At 49.1% G+C, this 19,393-nt stretch overlaps 1 protein-coding gene across 2 annotated transcripts in view; it reads left to right on the forward strand.

The window, feature by feature from the left end:
- The window catches only part of LOC123629106 (F-box-like/WD repeat-containing protein TBL1X), a 120,279-nt gene that overhangs the window by 49,965 nt on the left and 50,921 nt on the right, over positions 1 to 19,393 (forward strand). For both annotated transcript variants that reach the window (XM_045539077.1, XM_045539078.1), the window contains one exon: positions 9,711 to 9,818. In XM_045539077.1, coding sequence (XP_045395033.1) covers positions 9,761 to 9,818 — 58 coding nt within the window. In that variant the 5' untranslated portion in view covers positions 9,711 to 9,760. The remainder of the gene's footprint in view (positions 1 to 9,710; positions 9,819 to 19,393) is intronic.

Consider the following 19,393-nt stretch of genomic DNA (forward strand, 5'->3'; position numbering starts at 1 on the left):
AAATATTTCCCTTAGATTTGTAGGGTTTCAGTGCATGCCCTCCTTTCAAAGCCATCTACAGCAGACCTCAGTGGTCCTATTTTCTTGTATCTTGGTCTTAAGGGGGTTGGTATGTTTATAAGGAGCGTTCACATTTAGGGATTGCACCATTCAGGTTCTCGGGAAGGAAGATTTCAAGCCAAGAAGGGGTGAGGCAGTTGTTCCCTGATGCAGGAGTGGGAAAATCTGCAGCAGAGCCGGAAAGACGGAGAGCACGGGTCAGCAGGCGTGTTCCGGGCCGGGCCAGGTGGTGCGGAGCTCAGACTTTGTGGGCCAGGCGGCCCCTGCTGCAGCTGCTGCTTAGCTCTGCCGTGGTAGGGCGAAAGCAGCGTGGACCATACCTGAGCGAGCGAATATGGCTGAGTGCCAGTAAGACTTTATTTACAGACTGATATCAGGTGTTTATGTCCCTAACCTAGAGGATCACAACTGTTTTCTTTCCACCTCTCCTAACTGTGGCCTTTTGAGTTGGAGGTGAGGCTCCAAGAGGCCCACACGGGGCCATGACATGGTTAAGACAGAACCCAAACTGTGGTCACTTTAGCAAAAGCACTGCAGATATTGGAGGAGTCGCGCTTTTACACGAGGAAGTTATCTAACTACCCAAACTCGGGTTCTCACCCCAGGGGAATCCCCCCTTCCAGAGGCTACTCGGGAATGCTGGAGACATTCCTGCTGTCACAGCTGGGGCAGGGATACTGCCACACGCCCTGCGGGGCACAGGACAGCCCCCCATCCCAGGAGGAGACTGGGGAGCCCTGCTCGCTGCTGCCGCTGCCAGGCTGTCCTTCCGTGCTGTCAGTGTCAGCAGCCGTGCGGCTGTGGAATTTTAAGCTACTGAGCACTTAATTACAAAACTTAAGCTCCTGTGTTTGCCGACATAAACATGAGGATGCTGGGACTCCCATCTAATATTTGAGTTCATGGTGCTTTCAGTTTTTTTCCTTTTTAAAAGAGTCCTTTGTGATTCATTTAAATGGAAGCATCAAAAGCAGATATAACACCAAGATTTATAGGCGATCCAGGCCATCTTAGGGGTTGAGGCACCGCCTGCCTTTATGTCTGCAGAGAAAGCCACAGGATTTATTTTTCACAACTGTGCAGGTCACGTCGAATGAATAGGTGGCCCCACTTATGACGCCACCTACCGCAGGAAAGGGATGCGTCCTGGACAAAATCAGATGCTTCGTATTTAGGTGGAAAATCACAGTGTTGTAGAAGTTTCATAGCCAGACTGTGTATTCCTGAAATTGGGTTGAAAGCCCAGTGCATATTATGTAAAATCTGTGTTCACTCTCTCTGCCTGCAAGATAACTACAATCTGCAGGTTAATTTCTGGCTAGAAAATAGGTCATAATTGATCTAGACATCAGAAGTGTTAGCTTAAAAAAACCAAAGTTGTTAGTAAAACAGGACAGACTCCTCTTGTGCGGAAGCAGAAGCTGTCAGTGTCTCTCTACGCAGTCTGCGTTGAAATCTGGGTACGTGAACTGGCATTTAACTGTGGAGAGGGGAGAGTATTACAGGAAATCATGCAGGTCTGCTTGTGTGCATTGCTTGGCTCATGTGATGTGGACTTTCCTAGGAGTGGTTTGCTGTTGCTAGGTTGAGCATTTTCAAGGCGGCTTCCTTTGGAGCCTGCCTCCCGGATGCCTTCCCTGTCCCTACAGCATCTGCGGTTGACGTGCAGGTGGGGTTTGGATGGAAGCTCCAGCCAGGCTTTAATTAGTCCAGAAGCGGGGTGAGGGACAGACAGGATCCTTCTGAGTGTCTCACTGTGGGGTGGTTTTATTCCGTAGAGAGCGGCATTCTGTTTCTAACACAGCCTCTCCTCCACTCGCCCAACCCTGGAGCCTCATCTCCTACTTGGTCATTCTCATACTGATCATTTCAGAAGACATTGCCAGGTTTTAATCATATTTTAATAAATATGAAGTCAGTTCATGTTCACTGGAGGAAATATGCAAACTGTAGAAAAGCACACAGAGAGACACAGATATAAATCCAGCGTAATCCCACACCTGGAGAGAGGTGCAAGTGCGTTTTGGAGGGCATCTTCCATTTGTATGTGTGTGTGCACGTGTGTGTGTGTGTGTGTGTGTGTACAACAGCATAATCCCACACCTGGAGACAGGTGCAAGTGCATTGTGGAGGGCATCATCCATTTGTATGTGTGTGTGCACGTGTGTGTGTACAACAGCATAATCCCACACCTGGAGACAGGTGCAAGTGCATTTTGGAGGGCATCTTCCGTTTGTTGTGCGTGTGTGTGTGTGTGTTTGTGTATGTCTGTGTCTGTGTACAACAACATAATCCCACACCTGGAGGCAAGTGCCAGTACATTTTAGAGGGCATCTTCCATTTGTGTGGGTGTGCGTGTGTGCATGTGTACAACAGCATAATGCCACACCTGGAGACAGGTGCAAGTGCATTTTGGAGGGCATCTTCCATTTGTGCATGTGTGTGCATGTGTACAAAACAAAGCTTTGCATCGTGCATATTCCACAGTGCTTTATGGAAACCTGCTTTTTCCATACAGTCTATGTCATAGACGTTTTCCTTGGTCATGAAATGCTGTTTTAATGACTGTGTCTTATTCAACGTGTTTATTGTCATATTTAAATGGAGGTGCTGCCAGGCATTTAAATTCTGGTAAAAAAAAGTAGTTGTTTGATTATATTCACCATTGTGGACCATTTAACTCCAGGTAAATATAATGGTAAAGTTAATGAGAACTGTTTTCTTATTATAAAATAATATATATATGCTTATTGCTGAATGAAGATAAGTATCTGAAAGAAAACATAAAATGTTTTCGTGTATTTCTCCCTGAGCTTTTCCTATCTATATATTTTCCCACAAGTGGGGTCACACTATTAACCAGGTTGGCCTTCTTTTCAGTTTTGTGGTTGCCCCCATGCAATTTGGGGTGCTTCCAGAAACATCTTTCCATTACGTAGCTTCAAAAACTTTAACTCACACCGTCAGAGCACAGTGTTTAACGTCAGGCAACTTACCTTTAAATCCTGGCTCCTCTGGTATTTAAGTTGGTTATCTTCTCTGAGGCTTCATTTCTTAACCTCTAAAAGGGTAATTGTAGCAGTAATGGTCATATTTTCTCTCAGAATGATCATGTGTGAGGTCAGTCACATCAAGCCTTCAGCACATATGCCTCATACCTAGCTAGCTTGCAATACATACAGTATATTGCTTTCTAAAATCATTTTATTAATAACGGTGGCCTGGTACTGCCCACGTGTTTCACACAGTTTACTTAATCACGCTGTCGTTGGGCGGTGAGATGTTTCCAGAGCTGCATGGTGGCTTCTTCACAGTTACGCAGGAGGAAAACGTGCCACATGGTATAACAAGCCTGTGTCATCCCCCGGATAAGCAGATTTTAGAAAAGGTGCATTAGGATTTATATGTAGGTGTTTAGAATATACACATTAAAAATTTCATCTTCGACTGGCTACTGGTTGTGAAATGAAAATGAACTCGGGTTACGTCTGGATAGAGAAAAACATCGTGCTGGAAGCAAGCGGGGAGCGAAGGCCACACTGCCTCCACGTGGGCAGGGAACTCGGTCGTTTCCATGGAGACATGCAGAGACAGAAGTGCCCTGTGGATGATGAGGTCATTTTGAGCAGCTTTTCCGGCCGCCCTGGCTCTGGGTCCGGCGTCCAGCCTGCGTGGAGACGAGGCGGAGGCCTGGGCCTCGCACAGACCAGCACTTCCAGCAACGGGCTCTTCGGTGTAGACGCCAACAGGGTGTTAGCAGGACTGAGACTCACTTTCTCAGGTCCCGTTGGAAACAAAGGGCTGCTTTAGAAAACCTTAAAAGATCTTTTCAGAATGGAGCAAATGGTTGAAAGAGAAACCTTGCCCTCAAATGATGTCAGAGTAGCTCCATATATCGCCCTTGTAAAATGTGAGCTCTCCCTTCCATCAGCGTGTGCTCAGCTCGCCATTTCAGAGCAAGGTGGTCCTCCCTTGGCAGGAAACGAGCTTGCCCCTTCTGTCCTTTGCTGCCAGCGCCAGCTCTCCAGCGGGGCCTCCTGTGATGCTACTTTTTAAAATAATGAAATAGCAATTCAGATTTTGTTGTTTGGGGACAATCCTCTGCCTTCCCAGAGAACAATGGCATATTAAATGCTGTGAGTACGTACAAAATAAACTGAAACTCTTAAACAGCATTTCTCTTGGGACTGAATTTTGAACTGTTTTGTGAAGGGAACTGCAAATTAATAGAAGCTTTTACCACCTTGACATTAAGACTTAAAAAGAAGAAATACTATAAATAATTTTCCCCCTGGTTCCTTGACGACTCTAACCCCAAATTATTATTTATGTTGAATTACTTACCTTTAGCAAAGAAACTCCAGAAATGTCATCAGCCTGTGCTAGTATTTTCTCCTTTCTCTTCTTTAAGCAGCAGAGTGAGAGAAGTTGTGGCTTTAACTCACAGTGGAAGGCGGCCGTTTCCTTTTTGCGCAATCACAACTCCAAAGACCTCACCTCAACCTAATTGGAGGTGTCTTTAATCAAAACTGGGTCAGGCAAGAAAATAAACACAATTGCTCTAATTAAGAGCTCCCCCTCTCCTCCCCCCTTCTGTTCAGGGCCAAGGAGGATCAGTGAATGCCACAAAAACTCTCCTTTATTTTAGAGCTGGGGAAGTTGGAAAACATCCGCAGGAGTGCTCAGAACTCGAAGGCTGGGAGCGGGTGCCGTTCCGGATACGGGAGAGGTGTCGAGACGCGAGTTGGGTCTCCAACGATACCTACTAGAAGAAAGAACGCCCCAACACGGGCCTCTGGTGACAGTTCTTTCTTTCATGGGCTTTGGAAGTGCCACCTGGCCTGGTTGACAATCACCGATGAGCTCTTACGAGGAAAGGGGCCCTGAGCCATCATGGGGCGAGGGTGCACTGTTTCCCTGACCCACTCCTGATGCCCTCTCGGGTCGCTCCAGGGGAGTCTGGGAGTTGGCTGAGTAGGATTCCTAGCTGTACGTCGTGCATGTTTACTGTGCGATGGGCCCTGCTCCGAGGATGTGTGTAAAAACACTGAATCCTCACAACCTCCCCTGGATATGGGGTTTTATCCTCAATTGCGAGAAGAGGAAACTGAGCCGCAGCGTTCACCCTCCACCCCCACATCTGGATGGAGCCCAGTTAGAAACCAGGCCATCTGGCTCTGCCGTAACTAGCGTGGGCATTCCAAGCTCCCTGCGATTTGTCCGCAGACGTCGTTCTTGGTGGAGAGGACAAAGGCAGACTTCACAGATGTCGACGGTGCTTTGCTTTGAACCTCACTGCACAGGTGGTTTTCAAGGGGTTCATGTGGCACATCATTCAAAGTCAAAAATAATGTTTATAAAGCAGCCCTCCCACCCCACAACACACACACACACACACACACACACGCACGCACACACACACACACACACACACACACACACACGCACGCACGCACACACACAGCTACCGGGCTGCTTTCTTCTTTGTCTAACTTCTTTCCTCCAAAATCATGAGTCTTATCTCCATCAGTCAAGAATTTAGTTTCTCTTCATAGCAGCACAATTGACAGTTACAAAGATGTGGAAACAACCCAAGTGCCCATGAATACATGAGTGGAGGCCAGGCACGGTGGCTCACGCCTGTAATCCTAGCACTCTGGCAGGCCAAGGTGGGAGGATCGCTTGAGCTCAGGAGTTCAAGACCAGCCTGAGCAAGAGTGAGACCCCGTCTCTGCTAAAAATAGAAAGAAATTAGCTGGACAACTAAAAATACATAGAAAAAATTAGCCGGGCATGGTGATGCATGACTGTAGTCCTGGCTACTCGGGAGGCTGAGGCAGAAGGATCGCTTGAGCCCAGGAGTTTGAGGTTGCTGTGAGCTAGGCTGACACCACAGCACTCTAGCCCAGGCAACAGAGTGAGACTCTGTCTCAAAAAAAAAAAAAAAATCCATGAGTGGATTAATAAAATGTGGTATACGTACACCATGGAGTTGTACTCAGCCAGAAAAAACAATGGTGATCTAGCACCTCTTGTATTATCCTGGATGGAGCTGGAGCCCATTCTACTAAGTGAAGCATCCCAAGAATGGAAAAACAAGCACCACATGTACTCACCATCAAATTGGAACTAATCGATCAACAATTATGTGCACATGTAGTAGTAACATTCATGGGGTGGGCAGCTAGGAGGAGGAGGGGATGGGTATTTCCATACCTAATGGGTGCGATGTGCACACTGCCTGTGGGATGGGCATACTTGTAGCTCTGACTTGGGTGGTGCAAAGGCAATTTATGTGACCAAAGTGTTTGTATCACCACAATGTTCTGAAATAAAAAATAAAATAAAGAATTTAGTTTCTCTTTCCTCTAAAACTTCCCTCCTCTTCCATGAAGGAAGGTGCTTATGGAGTAGCCTTAGGTAGCCTCAGGAAATGGCCCCCAGACAGGACATGCATTCAGTGCTGTCACTCAACCTGGAACTTTGTGCACAGTGGGAAGGCCTGTCTCTGAGAGTTGTGCTGAACTTTGGGTACCACTGTGATACACATATTTGCATAAAATAAGCCAACCAAGCCCTGGGGGAGGGTGTCCTTAATTTCACATCTTTCTGTGAAATTTAGTTCTGGTCTTAGAAAAAAGAGGGTAGGTAATTTGTATTTCCCAGCCTCATGTTTGAGTGAGGTGTGTCTAGAACAGTACTTGTCGCACAGGAATATTGGCCAATTCACTCACTTAAAAAAAAAAAGTAATTGGCAAACTTAACTCCACGCTCTAGTTCAGTGAGTTTTTGGGCAAAATTCTTTAGCTAGAGGTTAAGATGCTGAAGATTTGGTTTTTATCTATGTAATGAATCATGGGATGTCAGGGCCGGAAGGGAATGGTCAGATCAGGTGACCCAAGGAAAGGTAAGCACAGTTATTTCCATATTTGTGTAATAGATGCCTCAGAATTAATTTCAGAAGTCCTTATTTAGCATCTTTCAAAAATGTGCATGTAGGCTCTTGGTAATGACCACATGGTGCATTTGTTCCAGGATTTGTAGCTGCAAGCTATTTTTCAAGTCCATTCTTTTTGGCCTTCCTAGTAACCCTGTGTAGCAACTGCCCTTCCATTAGTTGGTCATCAGAAGTTGATGATGTAAAACCAGAGGTTTCCAGCTTTGCAGGATATAGAGAGAAACTAAAACTCTAAAATTTGTCATCGGAGCCAAGTTGTCACCATTACTACAGCACGCATCATCACCAAAGTGTGCTTAGAGCTATGACATTTTGTTAGATAATACTTTTTGTTGTTTTCCTTAACTAATTTTTTTTCATTAGGTTATGCTCTGATTTCATGGGTTCTTATTTAGTCTGTAATCTTTTCTTCTTCTTCTTTTTTTTTTTTTTTGAGACAGAGTGTCACTCTGTTGCCTGGGCTAGAGTGCCGTGGCGTCAGCCTAGCTCACAGCAACCTCAAACTCCTGGGCTCAAGCGATCCTTCTGCCTCAGCCTCCCAAATAGCTGGAACTACAGGCATGCACCACCATGCCTGGCTAATTTTTTTCTATATATATTTTAGCTGTCCCTATAATTTCTTTCTATTTTTAGTAGAGATGGGGTCTCGCTCTTGCTTATGCTGGTCTCGAACTCCTGAGCTCAAACGATCCACCCACCTCAGCCTCCCAGAGGGCTAGGATTACAGGGATGAGCCACCGGGCCAGCCTCTGTAATATTTTCTTCTTTTTCTTTTTCTTTTTTGAGACAGAGTCTCACTGTGATGCCTGGGCTGGAGTGCCATGGCATCACCCTAGCTCACAGCATACTTTCTTCTTAATGCTGTCTTATGAGTGCACTGCCCAGAGTTCAAGCACAAATCTCAGGGCAGATTTGTATTTTGACTGTCAAATTTTCTTTGCTGTCTGTGCAAAAGTACAGAAATGTCACCAAATTAAGCAAAGAAGATAAGCGTTTTTGAGGGGCAAATTTCTGACCACTGTAAAATAAAACCCTGTTGAGAGTGCAGAGTGAGAAGTGCAGTGACCTTCTCAGGCAGCTGTAGTACCTGCTGCTGCATCGCAAACCCTTGCAAATCTAGCTGCCTGGAACAACACAGTTAGGCCCCGCTGTTTCTGTGGGTTAGCAGTTGGGGTGCAAGCCGGGCTGCCTTCTCATTTGAAGCTTGGGGGTTTCCTTCCAAGTTCAGATTGTTGGCAGGATTCGGTTCCTGTGGTTGTAGGACTGAGGCCCTCGGCTTCCCGCAGGCTGCCTGCCAGTCCCCGGACAGATCACGTGATGGCGGTTTGTGTTTCACGGCCAGCGGAAGGTCTCTCCTTCCAGTCTGCGAAGACAGAGTCTTGTAGGATGCGACATACATTTGGTCAGCCTTGCCGTATGATGTAACCTAACCTAGGAAAGTGCACCCCATCTCCTCCGACATACTATGTGGGGCACAAGCGAGTCACAGGTCGCGCCCGTACTCAAGGGGAGGGGATTATACCAGGGCAGGACTTGTTTGGCTCAGGTGTGTCCCTGACAGCAACCTTTAGTTGGAGTGCTCTCGTTAAATGTAAGTTCCAACTTGAATGCACACTTTGCCCTTTTGTCTTTTGCTAAACAAACACAAACTTAATCCTCATTCAACAATAAAAGTTTTGCTGCCCATAAAGATACCTGAAGACGTGTGACATGGACACCGAGACAGCTCCCAAACCGCCTACATGTATCTAGGTTTGGTGACATAATTGAAATAAGTCGTGGTGGCCTTTGTAGGCCACCGCTGTTTGGAGGGAACAGCTCTTACTGACGTGTAAATTGTGGTTTATCCGTGTGCAAGGGTTCCATTGCTCGATGGTTCTCTCCGGGCTGCTTTGTTCTCGTGTCTAACTAGGATGGTTTTGAGGAAAACCACACTTCCTGGCTGCCCTGGACACAAGGCCCCTGCGATGTTCACAGGCCCCAGCCCACCGCCTCGGGTCTCCACCTGCCTCCTGGCGCCGGAGGTCTCAGCCAGACTGATGGCATCCAGGGACTCAGCTACCCATGGGTGCTCCTGCTCAGGCCACGTGCACCCGTAGGGGGGCTGACCACACAGCTCATCACTTAAACTTCCAACCGTTTAAACTTCTGTGAGTGAAAGGTGTTGCGAGCAACCGTTTCTCCAGGACCTTGTGGTTACTACTCTTCCCAGGGGTGTGGACAAGTGAACATGACTCATTCTGCCCTATCTCTCTGCAGAGGGCTTCCCGTCTAATCCGGCCGCTCCTGCCCGAGCGGGCACCAGGGCTCTGTCCACGCCGGTCTCAAGTGCACTGTGGGTCGTGCACGGGCTTGGCGCAGTACAGAGCCCGTCGTCGTTTCCATGCTCCGTTGCCCTGGATTTGGCTTCACTGGTGTGGTTTATACCCCGCTCTACCCCAATCTTATAAAATAAGCCAACTCTTCTTTTTCTGGAAAATACTTTGCCTGGGTGTGTGTGTGTGTGTGTGTGTATAATTAAGAAATGCTTATATAGTCGCAGAGTTATAAAAACAGAACACAAATCAGATATTAATTACCGTCATGTGTCAGCGTAGGTATTATTTTCTTCAATCGTTTCAAAAAGGGTGCAGCAAAAAAAATAAATAAAGGCAACGTTCCAAACACTCTCTTTCTGCTTTTTTTCTAACAGAGGGTGGCTCCCGCTTCGTAAAGACCTCATCGCCGCGAGGTGAGGCTAAGATGAGCATAACCAGTGACGAGGTGAACTTTCTGGTGTATCGGTATCTCCAGGAGTCAGGTAAGGGGCTTGGTTTTCTGTCTTAAGAAATTCATCTCCAACACACTGAGAGCAGAATGATCAGCCACTGATGGAAAGTCAGGCCATGGAGTAGAAAGCACTACGGGCTTTCTCAGTAAGAGCGTCAGAGGGAGTAGAGAGGGCGCTGGGGCCGTCCCGTGTCCGGGGCGGAATGAGAGATTGTGTTCTTTCTCCCCTTGACACTTCTGTTCCCATGAAATCAGACTGAAATTAACGTGGAGAGCCAGTGTGGTGGGCATGGGCGTGCACAGTTTGATGCTCTTGTCCTCTGCCACGGCGAGGGCATTTATGGGCTGGGGTATGCACTTGAGCCTCGTAGATTTTGCAGTAGAGGTTTATGGAGCTTCCAAATTGCCTATCCAGCAAACGGGCCCTAGGCAATGTTCTCAGACTTAAGAACCATTCTAGTTTCTTCCGATATTTTTGATCATGCCCAAGACATTCCTTTATGGTAAGTAATTAAAAGGCCAAACACACGTGTTCTGTGTTGACAGCGTGGACCTGTGCTCAGCAGCTGCCACGCAAGGACAGCGTGGACGGAAGCCCAGAGCCCGAGGCCAGGGTCAGGCCTGGCTCTGTGACAGACCAGTGAGATTCCTCTGGCGAGTCTTTGGAGCTCTGAAGTGAAAATGGTTTTTAACTTTTAAAACTTAAAGATATTTAGCTTAAGACCTACAAAAATGGCATTAATGGGAAAAACATCCTGGTACCCACCTACCCATTCAACTTAAGGAGCAAACTGTTTCAAGGGGGACCCCCCCCCCGTGTCTGCCTCCCTGGTGGCATGTGCAGACCCTCTCCCCACCCCACGCCATGGCAACCACCCGCCTGGACTGGCTGTTTATCATCCACGTGCATTTGGTCCACACGATGTTTTCCCAAGTGATATAAAGTATAGGCGTATTAGTTTTATAGGGCTGCTGTAACACAGCACCACAGCTACGATGGCTTAAGAAGAAATACATTGTCTTGTAGTTCCTGAGGACAGAAGTCCAAGATCAAGGTGTCAGCTGGTTGGTTCCTCCTTAGGGTGAATCTGTTACGTGTGTCTCTTCTAGCTTCTGGTGGTTTCCTGGCAAGCTTTGGCATTCTGTGGCTCCCCACTCTCTGTGTCCAAACGTGTCCGTATTTCCCTGTTGTAAAGATGCACTCGTATTGGATTAGGGGCTCACCATACTCCAGTGTAACTTCATCTTAATCAATTACGTCTGCAGTGACCCTGTTTCCAAATAGAGTCACATTCTGAAGTGTACTGCTGGTTAGCACTTGAACATACGAATTTGGGACACGATTCAAACAGTAACAATTGGTTTGGGGCATATGTAAGCTTTGTGCCCTTGACACACACTGTATATATTCTGGAATGGCAGCCCCAATTCCTTGGCCCCACCTCCCAGAGACACACGTACTAGGTTTGAGGGAAAACGAGTTTAGGAGCCCCCAGGCCTCGGCCCTCTCAGAGCTGGCACGGAAGGGGAGGTGGAGGCAGCAGAGCCAGACAGAGTGGTTGAAGTTCTGATCCTTGAATAAGTCGTTTACCCCACCTGAGCCTCAGTTTCCCTGCCCAGGCAAAAGTGCTCAAGTCTGTTGGGTGCATAGCACCTTATGAATAAGCACCCTCCCCATCCGGGCCTGGAGCTGCCACTTGGGCTCCCAGCCAGCATTGCTCATGGAAACGCACATTCTTTCTGCATGTATGTTAGATCATTCGGATTAGCTGTTGCCAGGACACAGGATAAGGAACTGGCATAGAGAACAAAATATGTACTGTCTCGGCCCTGGAAATCAGGGAAGTAACACCCGCCGCTCTGATGCCCCAACCCTGGGCCCTTACGGGAACCGCCCACCGGGAGCGCAGGTATTTTCCCGCAGAGCAGGGCTTCCCAGAGATGCTTGCCTTGCCGGCCGAAATCCCTCACACCACACCCTGCTCCCCTGCTGACACTTAGCGTGGAATTCGAGATTCTTTCCACTTACAAACGCCTCTGCCCAAGGGCACAAGAGCAGTCAGAGATAGTCAGAATGTGTGAGCAAAGCACAAACTGGAAGTGGCACTGGGTGTGGAAGACCAAGTTCTCTGTAACCTGCAGACAGAGCTGTGCTGGTGGCTGGTCCCCGGGGCCCTGGAGCGCAAGCTTTGCTGGCCTCTCGGAATAAACACAGAGCTCTCCACCCCTCCCCAGAAAGGTCGGCTTCCCGAGTTCCCGTGTTTGTTTACAAAGCTTCGTAACTAGGCAGCAGGGAGGGAGCGCTGGGACACAACAATGTATAGACGGTCACAAATGTCCATTTTGTGCAACATCTCGCCAGCTCCTTTCCCTAATTTGTCAGCGCCGTGGAAGTAACATCCCATGGGCAGAGTTGGCGTTGAGAGAGAGAGCACTGTGTTTTCTTCAAGTCCGTGTGTGCTGTCGGGGGTACCCCAGAGGAATGTCTTCAAGGAAGAAGAGAGAGAAGGGGTGCCTCATGTTGAAGTGCTCATTCTGGGGTGGTTTTCCATGCTCATGTCAAGTCCTAACGTTTTGGGTAGGCCGCCATTTATGGAGCCTCCAGATCCAAAGAGCATCTTCTCCTCAGCCTATTCCTGGCTCCCTTCCGTCTTAAAAAAAAGAGGAAAACATTTCCCTGATCATGCTTCCTCCTGCCTGTACTCTCGCTCCTGATGCACCAGCAAACTGAATACAATCAAGTTCTGCCTCCCTGGAAACGATTCTTTCCTCAACTCCTCCCCGCCGGGCTTTCTCCTCTGGAAGGAAGTGGCCAGTAAGTTCTGGGTGGCACTTCCTAATGCTCGTGCTTCAGCCATCGCTGCTCTGTGCCTGTGTCAGGCAGGAGGTGGGTGTGGGGAGGCCTGTCCGTCTCTCCATCCCCTCCACTGTCCCCTCTCTTCCTCCCAAGCCTGGTGTCCGAGGTGGCAGTTAGGATGCTTCAGGCCACAAGGAAGGGAATGCTTCAGCAGGGCACTGGCGGCCTTGGTGGCAGGAAGGCAGGGTGGGAGACGGCATGTCCTGGCAGTGTTATGAGGGTCTGGGACACATCTCTTCAGAGTTGGGAAGGAGCCTCAAAAATGGGTATGTCGTATTCTTCTGCCCCCCGCCCCCGCCAACAGGCAGAAGTCAGGTCATCTGGCTCTTACCAAACGGTATGTTTCCACCCAGTATGGAAGAGTAGATTTTCATCGTTCGCCTTGTGTCCAAAGCAAGGGCCTTGCCCATCAAGGGTACTCGATAGGTGGTATTGATTTGTGACATCTCACAGCAGCAGATTTGCGGCAGTCTGAAAGATGAGAATGGTTAGGAAGCAGGACTTTGGATTAAGCAGCAGGAAACGTGCATCCCCAGCCCTGGTGATAAATGGCGTCCTTTTCTGGGTGCATGAGTTCCAGTAGTCCAGCTTTGACGTTGGCCTCTGTCTTCTGGGGTCCACTGCATGGTCACTTGTGCAGTCTGGGCAGGTTTTAAGAAGCAGATGGTGGCAGCGTGCCTTTCCCGCAAGCTCACGTTACCATCCCAGGAAGAGGGAAGCAAGGGAGTGATCCCCGTCAATGCGTGCAGCCCGTGTGGTCTGGCGGGCAGCTCCCTGAATGCTGGGTGAACTGTGGGTTGTCTTCCCTGCTTGTTTCTAAATGCAGCAAGAAACGTGCAAGTCCATTTCCAACTCAGTATGGAAAGACAGAAAATTCAGCAAGTGAATCCCGTAAACATACTAAGTATTTCCTCTGGGGCTTCATCCCAAAATCCAAATTATAAAGAAAATAAGTTCTCCCAGATCCACAGTTTTAGCATAAATCAAGTAGTTCACACAAACCTGAAAGGCGTTGTGAGGCGTGCAGTGGGACAGAACTGCAGATTCCAATTGCAGGTAGCTGGGCAGGAGCTGCCCACCAGATGGTGATCTAAAGTCCAGGGGAGGGGAGATATGTAGGAAAAGACTAGGTAGCCAGCTGTGAATGTAGCCCAGGTCCACTGAGTGACAGAGCTTCCTTGTTCGGGGACCTGCATAAAAATAGAAAACTCCGCAGCCTGGTCGGCCCTCCGGTGGATAAGGCCACGTGTCTGAGCAGGACAGAGGCCTTTCCGTTCAGACTTGCGGGTGACAGGATTCCCACAGGTCGGGCCCTGGGGCCGGCACAGCAGCTTTCTGTGCATTTGCTCACAGACACTGGCGTCAAAGTCACCGAAACCCAGTGGAGCCCTTTCCACTCCCAGCGTCGTGACTTACGTCAGCACACAGCACACCGCCAGGAACAGGCAGGCGAGGAATAGCAATCACGTGATAATGCGGCCGTGGTGACAATACCAGAGAAGAAGAAACACAAGTGAGAAATCGAGTTTTGCTAGTGTTTTGCCTGGCGCAGGGACATTGCCAGGTTCTGTGTCCCTGGCTGCTGTAATTGTAAACATTTTAGCTGCTAACAGGAGCTTGTCATTATGACAGATGGTGAAAATTCATCTGTTGTGGATGCTACATGGCCAGGATGATGAACTTCTTTCTTCACTGTGAAGATGTAAAGACCCTCAAGTGTGACTGAAAACTCCTTGTTCACTGCACTTACTTTCTGACTTGTCCTGATTTGCAGCTAAAAGCCCGATGTATTATGCACATTTATTGCCTCCATTATCCTCACCACACACTGGTTATTCAGAGCCTCACAGGTGGTTATGAAAAGTGAGCGTCTAAGGAAAAAAAAAAAACAGTGAACATCTGCTAGGCCGGTGCCATTTTCCTAAAGAGCCAGTTTGTACACACACGTGACTATCTAGGTAGAATTAGGCATGTCTCTTTACATAATGTATACATGGTTGCATGCTATATATCATCCTTGCTCCCAAGGGGGTCAGTTGATAGGGTCTGAATGTTTGGTGTCCCCCCAGATTTGTATGTTGGGGCCCTCAGCCCACACGTGGTGGTGTTGGGCGGGGATGAGGCCATGACGGTGCAGCCTCAGGGGTGGGATCAGTGTCCTTGAAAGAGGCCCAAGAGAGACCTCTTACCCCTCCACCATGTGAGGACACGGCCAGAAGTCGCCATCTGTGAGCCAGGACGCAAGTTTCCCCAGACACCGAGCGTGCTTGTGCCTCGAGCTCAGACCTCGGCCTCCAGAAGCGCGAGGAACAAATGCCTGTCATGTAGGAGCCGCCCGGGCCCGTGGTCATTTGTTACAGTAGCCCAGACAGATGACGATAATAGTGAGATATCGTGTCCACATGCCCGGACTTTCCAGGTTGTGAATGTAACTCAGGTGACACTGTCACGCGTTTTATGAATTTCCATGCCAAGAAAATCATGAACAAGACAGACTCCTCCACCGCGTGGTTCACTGTGCCACGGGGCTCCGCTGGTGCCGGCCCTGCAGGTGCCGTGGCAGAAGAGGAAGAGTGAGACTTTGGTGGCCTTTTCTTTCTGCAGCTGAGCCCCAGCACAGAGCTAAAGGGTTGTTTGTGCTCTGAGCACACAGCGAGGTTTTCTTTCCCCACAGATTACCTGGCAGGTCACCTGGCTAGTTCACAGTGGGTGAAGTGGCGTGGGTCCTTGTTAGGGTGGGGACAGGGACGAATGGGAAGGCTCCCTGATTTCCAAGGGGCCACCGTTGCCCTCTGGCACCTTCCACAGAAACATTAGGTGGTGAGGGTGACACGGTCCCCTCTGACACAGCCACAGGTGACTTGGGGCCTGTGTAGAGGGACGAGTCACAGCTCATGCTCTGCGAAATGGAGTGCTGTTTAAATCCAGCCAGTCTGCACGCAAGAGGGTTCCTGGGAGCTTCAGTCCGTCCCTGGACCCGTGTGTTCCTCAGCGCTTTGTGCCCAGTGGGCTCTGAGCAGGGGCTGTCAGTCACTCGGGACAGTGCCGTAGCTGCCCTCACCTCCTGCCGGCCTCGAGCTAGTCGTGCTGCAGATCCTGCCTGGCCGGACACTGCCCTCATCCCCTCACGTCGGGGAGCTGTTGTGTCGGGAGGGTGGGTTGCAGAGGACCAAACGGAAAGACGTGCTCCCACCTTCCAAGGTCGACCTCACTCTTTAGGGAGCAGTACCATGTCTTTTAACAAAATCTGAAGGGAAGCAACCCAGATGTCTGTCGACGGATGAACAGATAAAATGTGTTCTACCTATACAGTGCAATGTTACTCAGTGTTAAAAAGGAAGGAAATTCTAACACAAGCCACACCATAGGTAAACCTCGAAGACATTATGCCAAGTGAAATAAGCCAGTCCACTTACAAGAAGTACGTAGAAGCTGGGCGCGGTGGCTCACACCTGTAATCCTAGCACTCTGGGAGGCCAACGTGAGAGGATCGCTTGAGCTCAGGAGTTCGAGACCAGCCTGAGCAAGAGACCCCATGTCTACTAAAAACAGAAAAAATTAGCTGGGTGTGGTGGTGCATGCCTGTAGTCCCAGCTACATGGGAGGCTGAAGCAAAAGGATCAATTGCTTGACCCGAGAAGTTTGAGGTGGCTATGAGCTTGGTCTTTAAAAAAAAAAAAGAACCATTAAAAAAATAAAAGAAAAGAAGTATGTAGAGGAGTCTCATTGCTAGAGACAGACAGTGGAGTGGTGGCTGCCAGGGGCTAAGGGAGGAAGGGATGAGGAGTTGCTGTTTAATGGGGACAGAATTTCAGTTTTGCAGGATGAATAAAGTCATGGAGATGGATGGTGGTGATGGTTGCACAATAATGTGAATGTACTTAATGCCACTGAACTGTGCACTGAAAAATGGTGAAGGTGGTAATTTTATGCTTTGTCTATTTTGACACAGTGTTAAGGTGAGAAGGTTGGTGTGTGGATTGTTCCAAGAGTTTGGAAAGTTAGTCTCAAAAGGAAGAGAAGGAATCACTTGAATTCCACAATGTAACATTATTACATTATAAGGAGTTTTCCAAAGACCTGCTCAGTGTTTGGGGCAAGTCCTTGGCACATACTGTATCCTTACGTGTCTGATGAAAACTGGTAATTAAAAAAAAAAAGCCACTTTATCCATAATAGCAGTGTTCTGGAAACACTGCCAGTGTCCTTCAGTGGGTGATCGGTTAAGCACCTCGTGGTACTGCTCAGCAGTCGGGGGGGAGCGCGCTACCGACACCGCAGCCAGCTGGGTGCCCCCCGCCCCGGAGAAAAGTGCTGGGTAGGACAAGCCCACGTCCAGAGATCGCACACTGTGTGTTTCTGTTTATGTCACAACTGCAGAGATGCAGACCACCAGGTCAGTGGGCTCCAGGGCTCAGGAGTGGGGCGGGAGCTGACTGCAGAGGGTGGGTCTGGGGGAGTTCTGTGCTGACGGAAGAGCAGGGTACCTTGACTGCGCATGCGTAGATGGAGCGCGTAGGATGGAACCGTGTAGCGCGCGCGCCGCACGCACGCACGCACGCACGCACACACGCACACGCACACGCACGCGCACGCACGCACGCACGCACACACGCACACACGCACACACGCACGCACACACGCACACACACACGCACACACACACGCACACGCACGCACGCACGCGCACACACACACACACACACACACACACACACACACACACACACACACACACACACACACACACACACACACACACACACACACACACACACACACACACACACACACACACACACACCCGAGTAAGGCTTGTCTCCTAGCGGATGGCCCCGTCCTGGTGCCGACATGGTGGTTTCAGTGCTGTGCTACAGCAACATAAGATGTCACCATCGGAGAGGGCAGGGTGAAGGGTACCAGGACTTCCCTAGTTTTGCGGCTTCCCCTGAGTCCATAGTAATTGCAAAATTATTCCTTTTTAAAAGACAAAACCGAAAACATAATTTTACGCTTCCGTTGTCGGCAGAGCTTTGCGTGTGAGAGAGAAAGGCGGCGGTCACTAACGCAAAGGCGGCTGCGACATTTTAATTAGGTTTTGCAGGTCGTTAGCCGCATTGCGGGCCTAGGTTTGGAGGGGGGTGTTCTTTTCTGTAATGGATTCAAGTAGCCGCCCTATGAACTGAGAAATAGGTGGCCGCACAAACCTCCTGAAACGTTTGGAAACAGAAGAATCATGAAATACCAGCGGCTGTTGTGTGGATGTGGCTTGAGTGCTTGTGACCTCGGGAACCCGGCAGACTCTGCCCTGCCCGCCTGGCTGGCTGCCCCTCGGTTTGATCGCGGGAAGCCCTTCTGCGCTGGGGTGGGGCGCGGGGTCTCTGGGTGGGCTGTGTGTATCCTGGGGGGAACATCTACGTGTGGCTTCTGTCCTACACCCTTACCCCCCGGCGAGTCTTAGAATGTTTTTACAGTACCCCATGCAACCTCCGGCTGGGAGGATTCTGTTACATAGACGTGTTCAGCCTGAGAGAAGTGGGCAGACTTGGGGGTCTTGGCCTCTGGAGTTACCGAGAGCGGCCACACGTCGTATCCGCCAAAGGTTTTCAGCCCATGCATTAAGATCGGGGTTGCTCAAGCTGGCACTGTGGGTGTTTGGAGCTGGCTCGTTCCTTGCCTTGCGGGGACTGTCCCGAGCATTATGGGATGTTCAGCAGCTGCCCTGGCACCTGCCCACTCCCTCCCCTCCATTGGGACAACCAAGTGTCTTTGGACATTGCCAGACACCCCCTGGTGGGTACAACCCCCACCCTTTAAGAACCACTGATTTAAATCCTTTAGTTGTGGGATTTTTTTTTTTCCTTCTAACCAGTCTTTACTGGTCAGTAGAATTTTAATGGGACTCTTCTTTCGCCGCCCTTCATCTTATCTTCTCCTGGGGCTGCATTCTGATTTCTGCAGCTGCAGTACTTGAATAGACTTTCACAGCGAGCAAAACCCGGTCCTCGTCTTTATTAAATTTTTTCCAGGGTATTTTTGCCCTTGAGGAAGGGGAAAGTCTGCCAAAAGCATCCTCTGGCAGATAATAAAATAATTAGGAGTAGCAGGCTTTCTAACTGGGATTTTTTTTTTTTTTCACTTACTGAGTAGGTTAGATAACCAGGAAAAGGGTGTTACTCTGAATACTGGTGAAGAATTGCATCTACAAAATGATTAAGTGGGGTTGCCCACTGTAACCCCAGCAGCTGACAGATTGCCCCGTGGGCCCCGCTGTGTTTCCTGGGCTGTGGAATGCCATCTCACACAAGACGCGTTGCCATGGATTCAGGAAATCATCCTAGAGGTTCAGCTATCTTAATTTAAACAAAAGTTCAGGGCTTATTGTTCAGCTGAGCCTCTAAAAAAATTTCTTGACTGCGGTGGCTCTTTTCCATTGCTAATGTGCGTCCCTGTTTAAAAAAAAGAATCTTTATGAAACAGCATAGGCAAGCATTTTTTTGAGGTGACAGCAGTCTTTGCTTTAGAAATAATAAAGGAAAACGTTAGTTTCACCAAATAATAAATAAGGAAGACCTGAATAAACGTCCACATTACTTGAGGCTGAGAGTACCTTGGAAACCGTGGAAAGCAGTAACGGCTCATGCCTTGAGGGGCTCCTGTAGGAGTGAGCAGCACACAGTGGCGGGGGACCCCGCGACCACCCTCAGGGTCACTGATTTGCTGGGAGGACGCACAGGACTCAGTAGCTG

The sequence above is a fragment of the Lemur catta genome, chromosome Y, assembly GCF_020740605.2.
Source record: "Lemur catta isolate mLemCat1 chromosome Y, mLemCat1.pri, whole genome shotgun sequence".
In the NCBI taxonomy this organism is placed as follows: domain Eukaryota; kingdom Metazoa; phylum Chordata; class Mammalia; order Primates; family Lemuridae; genus Lemur; species Lemur catta.